Genomic DNA, 10,062 nt, shown 5'->3' with positions numbered 1-10,062 from the left:
GATGAGGGTAGCTTGAATACGCAGATCTTTAATTAAAATTATATTCATCCTCCATTTCATCTAATTTCATTATCTAAAAATCATTCTATTAAAATATAAGTTTTTGCATTTTTTCAAATGAAATTTTTAATTTTGGACTATTCTATATATATATAGGAACAATCAAAGTTACAAATATGATATTTGCTCAACTTTTGAGAGAATGAAAGAAAGTTTCTCAAAAGTAAAAAAACTCCTAATTCCGAAATTACTCCTAACTCCTAATTACTCGACATGATCAAAATAAGTAATATCCATTCTTATCGCTTTTTGGGAAATCAGAGAATTTATTGACAATTTAAAATAAACGAAACCTGCAAATTTATACCCTCTAGCTCTTATAGTTATTGAGATCAACGGGCTTACAAAAACTGTCGGAATGGGAGACAGCGAGATTATCGAGCATATCTCTATATACTCGGCTGTTGATGGTACGCAGGAAATGCCGCCTTCTATTTATAATATAATACACTAGCAATCGAATATTATATACAATCGGAACCAGAGTTACATATTTATATTATTAAAGCTTTCCTTACTTACAAAGGGATTTCCTTTGGTAATCAAATGATGAACTTTAAGCGAAATGTGCATTGTTTATTAAGTTTATTTGGTTCTTTCTTAATATTTTCTTAAGCTTTACAGAATGATGAGTAAGAATATCATTTAATTTAATTATACATTTAATATATATACATTTTTGGTTTAATGTAGATAGGTATCGCTTACTATTCCACATCCATTAACAAAAGTACATTATTTTATTCTAACTTTCGTTGGTTTATTTATTATTCCAAAAAGAGATTATTTAATGCTGATCCGTCGAGCTAAAATAAATTGTACATATTTTTCTTGATGTTGTAAAATTAAAAAAACATAAACGTTTAAATTCATCTAATGTCAGATCGCCACACATTACTATAACAATAAAATAATAATTAAGACCATAATTTAAGCTGTCAATTGCTGTTGAATTCCACAACATTTTTTAATCTGACAAGGAATATGTGCTATTGATTTATTTACGCAAAACCAATTAGACTCTCATAAATTTGAAAACTAATATATATTAATAATGTAAAACAAATGTGACAAAAACTATACACAAACAGGAATATATACTTTATGAGATCGGAGATGTTTCTATCTAAATGTTCCCAATATTTGCAGAAAATTATTATACCTATTTTAAACATTTTTAGGCTCAGGGTATACAAGAAACACTTTCGAAAATAAGAAATAGTTATTTATAATTTCAGATTATAATATCATTCTGAACTGGCATTTCTATTAACCGAGATTTTCTTATAAGGAGTGTCTACTGTACTAAATGTTAATTAATTAATTAATAATTAAAAATATTCCCTGGCCTGCTCTCCATTACCTAAGTTCCACCCCAACTGCTGCATATTCGTAGGACAACTATCAGATTTGGTTAAAGAAGCATTTCCAATCGAAATATGAAATTACAGCCATGTGTGTATCAAATCAATCCACCCACTCGCATTAACACCCGTTTTGCCAGATGCAATTTTCCAATTGCGGAAAAGCCAACGGATCACAACTGCGGCCCGGCTGCTTGGCATGCATAAAGAGGCGCCTCGTGTTCCACTACCTGTCCTGGCCTGGCCAACTCAATTGTGCAACTGCCCCAAGTGTCAAATTAGACAAAGAGCAGGCGCAGACTCAATACAAATTTGCAACTGGCAACTTGCAAATGAAATGCTCAATGCTCAGCCCGTTGCGGCTTGGCACACACGCTGCCGGGCACACAGGTAACTGGCGTCTAATTTTCCACGAATCGAATTCAGGTGAGGGGTGGCTTTTGTTCTTTGTTTTCGTTTTTGTTTTTGTTTTTGATTTGCATTTGCATTTGCATGTGGGTGGTCAGCAAATTGCCAGAACGTGAGCACAATTTTTAAATTAACGGCAAGTGGTTAGAACGGCAGCAGCAGCGGGCGGCGGACGGACGGACGGGCGGACGGACAAGCGCATTCCAACCACAAAACTGTTGCAATTAATTGCATAAAAAGTTCTAAACCGTCAGCATTTCCCGACTCCCCCCCCCCCCCCTACACCCAACTCCCGCTCTACGGCTGATAGAACGAACAATGGCGTCTACGACAACAACAACAACAACAACAAGCGTGGCCATAATCGGAGCCACATCGTCGTCATGGTCGTGCCTTTCAGTTTGAAACGTGATCGATAGACTGACTACTACTAGCCCGGGCCCTGGCAACATCAGCAGCAACAACAACAACAACAACAACAACAACAACTGCAAATTGGACTCTTTTAGCCGTAGACGTAGACGTTGCCAAATGTTTTTGGCCTTAGTCAAATTATGTTCTTTGCCTCGTTTGATAATGAAACTGCAAATTGAAGTCGTTTTTGCTGTTGTTGTTGCTTTTATACCCATTGCTAATTGGTAAATAGGGTATATTGTTTATGTGTAAGTGTATGTAACAGGCAGAACTGCATTAACAGCCGAGTAAATTGAGCCAAACGTATGAACACGTCGATCTCTGAGACTATAAAAACGAACTAGACTGGAAATTTTAGGCGTAGATCTCAGAGACTATAAAAGCTAACTAAACTAGAAATTTTAGGCGTGGATCTCAGAGACTATAAAAACTAACTATATTAGAAATTTTAAGCGTATCTCTTCCTATCCCAATTATCGATAACTCAAGCTGTTTCTAAGAAATCGATGAAAATCGATCAGAATAGAGTTATTTTCACTGGGATGTAGATTCTTGTTGACAGACTGAGATTATTATTAAAAAAAAAATTATGTACATATTTTTTATTATACACTTTGGTATGTACAAAATGTTCTATGCTATAATTATGGCCTGACTATTTTATAAAGATCGGACTATAAGCACCGAGGTTAATCAAGAATAGCCGTTGTCGCATACATAGTACTGGGATGAAATATAGAAAAAGAATTATATACCATAGCCTAGAACTTTGGTATGCACAACATTTTACTATTGCTATACTTAAGCCCTGACTATTTTATAAAGATCGGACAATAAGCACCGAGATTAATCAAAAATTGTCATTAGGGTACAAAATAAAAGAAGCCGTCAGCATAAAAAAATATATATAAATTTAGTATGCTATATTAAGGACCTGAATATTTTATACAGATCGGACCCCGAGGTTAATCTAAATTTCTTTCGCATACTTAGTATAGGGTCAAAGACAGAAAAATCCGTTTGAATCTGTGGGTATCTCCTAGTCGGGCATTTCCTACTAGAATATTCTTACCTCTGGTAGTTGTTGCTTTTGTTGTCGCTGCTTCATCTCAAACTGTTTGCTCACACCGTCTGGGGCAGCGATTTTGCGCATCGCTAATGATTACGTGTTATCGTGTTCATAATTTTGCATAAAGCTCTAATGACGGCCTCTGCTGGAGCGCAGTGTGTGCATCCAAGCCATCCAATCCAACCAAGCATGCATCCAGGCAACCATCCGTCCAACTATCGATCGATTCAGTGCTTCGGGTTATATGGTTTAGATCATGGCAGCGGACACTAACTAGGCTCATCATGGAGCGTTAACAAGCTCATTTTTTTTCAAACCTGACGTGCCGAGTGCCCAAGCGGACACGGGGAATCAGCGGACCGGAGTCGCGGCTTGGCCAATTTTGTTGCAGTTACCCCGATCATAAATCGTTAATAATGGCATTTATTGTGCTATGCAGCAAACACTTGAACTATTTATAAGCAAAGGCATTAATAGTATAAGAATGCGAGCAATATTTGGTGCCATAAATTAACATATATTATTGGCATAAACATAAACAACCAGAAATAGCCCATTTATGGGAGGTTAATATAGATAGAGCTCTCAAATTTGTACATTTTCGTTCTCATATACGATATCCAGCTCAAGTGTACTTTATTTAATTCAAAAATTGACGCATTTCATTCAAATCTTCTTATTTTTAGACATGATTTGCCATTCTTAATCTGCTACTTACTTTCTTAAATGACGCGCGCCTTTCTATGAGATTCTCATGCCCTTAAGCAACCACAAGAAATTACATTGCCCTTCTATGTGATTTTCATGAGATCAATTAAGGCTTACATTGATTCGCATATATATTAAAGTGTTCATAAAATAGTTATATTTTTCAAGTTCTGTTCTCTCTTTTACTCGCGTATTCCACTTTAGATTTCTACCTCTATTGAATACTATTAGGTATTTATTTCTTAAATAAGTGACTGCCAGGGAAATCTGATACGTCTGTGTATATTTAAAAGTTATGATGAAATTTTCTTTTAACATATTTCTGGTCTTCAACCTTCTGCTGTAGGTAACAGTAACACATTGTCTTAATTTTCACCAAATGATCGGAGTGACAATATCAACAAACAACATTGGATCTTTTTTCATCAGCCAATCAACACCTACAACAAAATAGACATAGCCCATAACCAGGGTAAAGTACTTTGCCACATTGTCCAAATGGATACGAACACGTTTATCCACGTTGATTGAACTAAATTTTCATTAACTGGACTGCCCGTAGACAAAACGTTTTCCCGCTAAAAAAAAAAACCTACTCGAAGCCGGGCTCCGAAACGAAGTCGAGAGCATATTAAATTGAATTTTTATAGTTCTCACAAGGCATGAAAATTCATGGAGCCGGGCATTGGGAACGGATCAGCCATAAAACTGAAATGCTCGCCACGATCAAAACTGCTGCAGCAGTGTGTGTGTGTGTGTGGGGGTTAATAAATGGGCAATCCCCCCACCCCTCCCCCTCCCTCTCTGAGAGGAGAAGCGCTGCTAAATTATGGTTATTTAAATAAACAGCACACGATTTGATTTGGCTGAGCAAAAGTGTTGCCGTGGCCGCGAAATGCGAGCGCCTTTTAAATTGGACAAGGGATCAAGTCTGGAAATTATGTTGTAGCTGCGCTGATCGTGCAGCCTGGCGCAGGCGATAGATTCGTCTTGGGGGTTGTGCCATCAGGCCATGATTGAGTAACGCCCAGGACTGGCACTGGGCCGTCTAATTATGACTCCAGCTGCTGAACGCTGATTGCAGCAGCCGCAGCAGTCGGAGCAGCCGGAGCAACCGGAGCAGCAGCAGCATGAATCCCGGCATCATTAGCTGATGAGCAGCGTAGACTCTGATGGCTTTTGATAAGCAAACACATAAAATGCAATGTGCGTCTCGGCCATACGGCACATGACCTTTTGTCCGCGCCAACTTTTGGCCAGTTCTCTCTCTCTCTCTCTCTCTCTCTCTCGCTCGGGCGTTGCGGCGTTTTGTTTATTTTGAAGCTATAATTTAAGCGGGTAATTGCACGCTGGCGGCCAGAATTTGTAACTAAACTGCAAATTAGCAGCCAATTCTCTGGCCGATTAATAACCATAATTATTGGCTCAAACGCTGACGAGCGAACGTCGCATCGCAGACGCAGCAGCAACAAAAAAAGACGATGCTGCTGGATCTGGATCTGGATCTTGATGTGGAGGAGCTCGGTTTTGGCCGGGCTCTGTGCAAATTGCGCCAACTCGGCCTGGCCAATTGCCAATTCGTGATACAGATACAGAGAGAGACGCGTATGAAGATCGGGAGGAGGCACGGCAGCAATTTAAATTGTGAGCGCGTCTGGCTTAATTACATAAAACTGGCAATACAATGCACGAGCTTCGGATCTGGACATGGCCGCCGGCGCACTCGTCATTGCTGGATCGGATCCTGGACCTGGTCCTGGTCCAGCCCTGCCTTGATGGGCATGTGTCTAATGAAGGGGTCTAATTAATGTGCGTAGCTTTTTTGGCTTCATCGGGGCAGTCGGAAAAGTGAAATTGCCTAACGTGTTGAAATGCAATGAGTCCAAGGGATTTGGGTAAATTGCAGCCAGCTTGGCCTGGGACCCAGGACAAATTAATAAACGTCGATGCCCAATTAAACTGTCTGCCGTAATGCACGCTATAAATTGCAACTGCATGCAGCCAGTACGAATAAAGACATCGCATTGCCAGTTGCCAGGTCTAAGGCAGCCAATTATCAATAAAATTATTAACTCTGCGCCGAGGTCAGAGAGACGAAGAAAAATTTACAAGAAATAATGGCTTTAGTCATTGAAAATAGGTAGCTATAACCAAAGGCTATTAAGGCAAAACCAAAGAAAATATAATTATACCAGCATCTCTTTTACTATTTGTATTCTAAAATTTCTCAACACAGAACAGCTAAGCACTGTTATTTTAATATTAAACAACTATATCCCCCGATAATGATTTAAAATGAAATTTACTTTTTACCTAATGATGCAGCAATATGCAATAAATTTTAATAAATTAATCTGTTCGTTATTTAAAAATATAAATTTAAAAACTCCATTAACAGCAGCTAGCATAACAGTCGAAATTCAATTTCGATATATTATCAAGTTTAACAGGAGCTGAATATTGCGTTAGCGACTCGCATTTGCGTTAACATGACTGGTTCTTGTCTTTGCTATGAATTTAGCGAACTTCACTTTGAAAAATGAGAAATATAAATAAAGTAATTGAAAAACAAAAACGTTAAATTCGCATGCTTTTAAATTTTCTTTTATTATAAAAACATTTATGTATATAAATAAAATTCAATTAGATAACAGCTGTCAATACAATATTTTGTTTTGTTATGCTTGCCGTTGATAACAGCTACAAATAAAAGATAAGCGATATCAAAACGGTACACGCCTTTGTTTAGAAATGACACAGTACAACAAAAATTACAATGTTACAGAAATGTGAAGAAAGGCACAAGTTTTTAGTTTCGAGAATTAACATCGAATGTTAGAAGTGGACAACTACAAACAGAGAACTAAGCGGTCGTTTGTGCTGAACGACAGAAGGCACTTTGACTTAACACGTTTTGGTGTAGATTTGTGTGATGGAAGGCTGGGCAGTTCGAGGCTGCAGCTCATCCACTAGACATTCTTCTTCATGGTCATCTCGTGTGCGGTGCGCAAGCGACGTCGCAGCTCATTGGGAAACCGTTCATAGCATTTCTTGCACACCGGCTTCTCATCGTACTCGTAGAATTTTGATTTCTGCGTCATTTTCGTATCGCACACGGAGCAGGCAAAATGATGCACGCACCACGCCTTGTTTAAAGCGGTGAAAACTAGAGGGAAAACAATTAAGATGTTATTTATGGGGATGTACGAATGGTGCAGAAGTTAACATACCATCTCCACCAATGACCTGGTTGCACACAAAGCACAGATTGCCAAAGAGCTGATGATAATGCGTCTCGCAGTATGCGAGACCGCGCTTCTCGTAGTGACGATGACCCAGGAAGGGCTTCTCGCACTTGGCGCACACGAAATGCTCGACGTGCCAGTGCTTGCCCAGCGCTGTAACCACACGCTCCTCAATTGGTCGACGACAGGCGCCGCAAATGGGAATGCCCATCTTGTCGTGACAGCGTAGACAATACAGTTCGTTCTGTTGAAATGAAAACATATATAATGTTTAAAATGATCAAATTGCAAGTATTGCTAGTACCCACCATATCGTTTGCGGCCAGGCCCGGGCGACTCTTGACCTCGCGCGCTGTGGCATCCAATTCTGTGCCGCAGGCCGAGCAATTGAAGTGATAGCCATGATAGACTTCGCCCCGGAAGCGCAACGGCTCCTCGTCAATCAAGCCGCTGTTAAATTGTGGATTAGTATGCAGTTAAAAATATTATAAAACACGTCCACTTACTGACACTTTTGGCACACATAACGACCTGTTATCTCGGCCTTCACCTTGGCATTGCATTCATGGCATAGCGCACGATTCTGGTTGCGTATGAAGCCACTGTCGGCCAACTCTTTGGCGCACAGCTGACAGCGGAAGCATTGTGGATGCCAGCTGGCGGACATGGCCTTGATAACACGCCCGATAACAAACTCACCGCACTTGTTGCAGCAGGGCGCAAATAGCACATGGAAGTCCCGTTCACAGTACTTGCGTCCCTCGAACTCGTAAAAAATGCCATCCTGAAACGGTCGGAAGCACTGAGCGCAGCTGTAAAATGGAAAGTAGGCAAACGAATTAGAGATTGACTTCTAATAACATTACAGTTAACTAATTGCATATGTGACTTCTCCCAGGAGACACTTAAAAGCTTTGCTGACGCACAGTTGTTTAGGGCGGGTGTCTCTTTTAGCTAATCAATTATTTTAGGCCTGATTTTCTTTCTTACCTATAGCGCTTTACACGCTTTAAGTTTCGTCATATATTGCTTATATTGACAATTTACTCTACAGGGAGTATATAGTATCGTGCACTTACACAAAGCACTGCGTATGCCAAAGCTCGCCGTTGGAGTTGACAATCTTTTCGGTGGGCTCGAAACCGTCGGCGCATCTCGTGCAATGCATTGCACCCAGCGACATGTTGATGGCCTGGACTCTGCAAGGTCACAAAAGAACAATTGAAGATTAGCATAAATATAATAAAGGGCAAACTCGATTAGCAAGCAGTTACACTTCAGCTTTGGAGTACATCATGATGATGGCTTAAGCGCACAACTGTAGGGCAGCGTATGAGAAAGGCAACTGGAAACGGAGACGTTTGGGGGACAAACACTTTGCGTGGCTGGCTTATCAAGTAAGCGAACAAGCATTGTTGACGTTGCTGAATCATATTTCTGACGAATGTACAAAAAGCTCTGCATTCCTTGTGAACTGAGTTTGGCAATGTACTAAAAAGTAGCTTTGGTTTGTAGCTTTTGCAGTTTGGGTGTAGACAGTTGAAGTGCAGTCGTTAAACGTTGCAGATGTGCGGAGGATCAGTAAATGGAATCGAGTATCAATGGATTTGCATGGTTTGAATTGCGCGCCACAGCAACAGACTCAATACGCACACACACACACGCACACACGTACACGCACAAATATTGCAATAGGTAAACAACACACAGATACTCAAATGTGCGGCGGCGGCGTCTATAAATAAATTTGAATGTTGCCATGACGTCATCGATGGAGTAAACATCTGGTGCTTTAATACCACGAAAATGCAGCTTGTGCAGACAAAAAACACCGTGCAGATGTATCACAGATACAACAAATATAATGATACGCATAATTACATTTAAAGTGCGTTTTACGATGTGTTTTTTTAACAATTTCATTTTGCAGCACCTTGACCAAATAAATGAATGATGCGAGCGAATATTTGGGTCACAATTTTTGCACTGGACCCCACATGGGCGTTATGATGATGTAATGTCGTTAATATTCAATTCAATGAAATGTTCTTCTGATTCGCTTACTGAACGGGCGGCATTTCTGGTAATTGGCTTTCACTTGTTGCAGCTCGCCTCAATCAATGTCTACGTACGCGTTCAACGTTTTTAGCTCACTGAAAACGGCAAACAAAATATCAGAAAAGTGTCTCTTCTGTTGATCAGTGTTGATAATTCAGCCATTTTCAGGCTGAATCCGGTTACTTGACTATATTTTGATGAGATTTTCTCTCAATTTAGCTTGTGCTGTTAGCTAAAGTGGCCAACACTTGTATTTGTGTTTGAAGCCAACAACAACAACACAGGTCTTGCCAAATTGGGCGTACGTCTCAATTTTTAATCTTTTACATTGTACATTTGATTCGTGCACATTTTCAATTTATGTATCAATTTAACAAATCTTTTTACCTATTAATGGCACAAAATGTTCAAAGCAATATTAGCTTTTTAATTAATATTCTCACTCAAGTATAAGTAGTTGGTAGAGTTGTATCGAAATTTTCGGAATATGTTCAATTGAGCGACTGGCTGAACGAACGAACAAAACCAACTAGTTCAACTAGTTCGTTTCTGTTACCTTTGTGTCATCTATGGCCCCTAAAGCACGACGTGCGTCAAATTAACAATGTTAAAAAAGCATCGGTCACTTAGCGGCAAAAACTTGGTTCTAGAACCAGAATAACACATTTATCAATGCATTTAATTATGTTTTTAAGTAGAAACCCAAATATGCAATTGAAATGCAGAATTATAAAAA

The 10,062-nt window shown here is 39.4% G+C and overlaps 1 protein-coding gene and 1 long non-coding RNA gene across 5 annotated transcripts; one reads left to right on the top strand and one right to left on the bottom strand.

Moving 5' to 3' along the window:
- Window positions 1-6,605: 6,605 nt before the first annotated feature.
- stck (LIM zinc finger domain containing stck) lies at window positions 6,606-9,838 on the bottom strand. 4 transcript variants are annotated; one of them, XM_064693705.1, is made up of 7 exons: window positions 9,714-9,814; window positions 9,333-9,421; window positions 8,348-8,467; window positions 7,775-8,080; window positions 7,577-7,718; window positions 7,254-7,512; window positions 6,606-7,189 (listed from the first exon to the last, which is right to left on the bottom strand). In XM_064693705.1, the coding sequence occupies exons 2-7, from the start codon at window positions 9,344-9,346 to the stop codon at window positions 6,993-6,995; spliced, it is 1,038 nt and encodes a 345-aa protein (XP_064549775.1). In that variant the 5' UTR covers window positions 9,347-9,421; window positions 9,714-9,814; the 3' UTR covers window positions 6,606-6,992. The 4 variants fall into 4 exon arrangements, with proteins under 4 accessions (XP_064549775.1, XP_064549777.1, XP_064549776.1 ...); XM_064693707.1 differs by lacking the exon at window positions 9,333-9,421 and having other exon boundaries at window positions 9,714-9,838; XM_064693706.1 differs by lacking the exon at window positions 9,714-9,814 and having other exon boundaries at window positions 9,333-9,452.
- LOC135436196 (uncharacterized) lies at window positions 8,545-9,336 on the top strand. Its single transcript, XR_010437493.1, has 2 exons — window positions 8,545-8,665; window positions 8,725-9,336. It is a non-coding gene; the product is annotated as an uncharacterized LOC135436196 (long non-coding RNA).
- Window positions 9,839-10,062: the final 224 nt, after the last annotated feature.

The sequence above is a fragment of the Drosophila montana genome, unplaced genomic scaffold, assembly GCF_035044405.1.
Source record: "Drosophila montana isolate Dmon_TW-CO22-7 unplaced genomic scaffold, ASM3504440v1 contig_3733_1, whole genome shotgun sequence".
In the NCBI taxonomy this organism is placed as follows: domain Eukaryota; kingdom Metazoa; phylum Arthropoda; class Insecta; order Diptera; family Drosophilidae; genus Drosophila; species Drosophila montana.
This window is presented reverse-complemented; position numbering and strand designations above follow the sequence as displayed.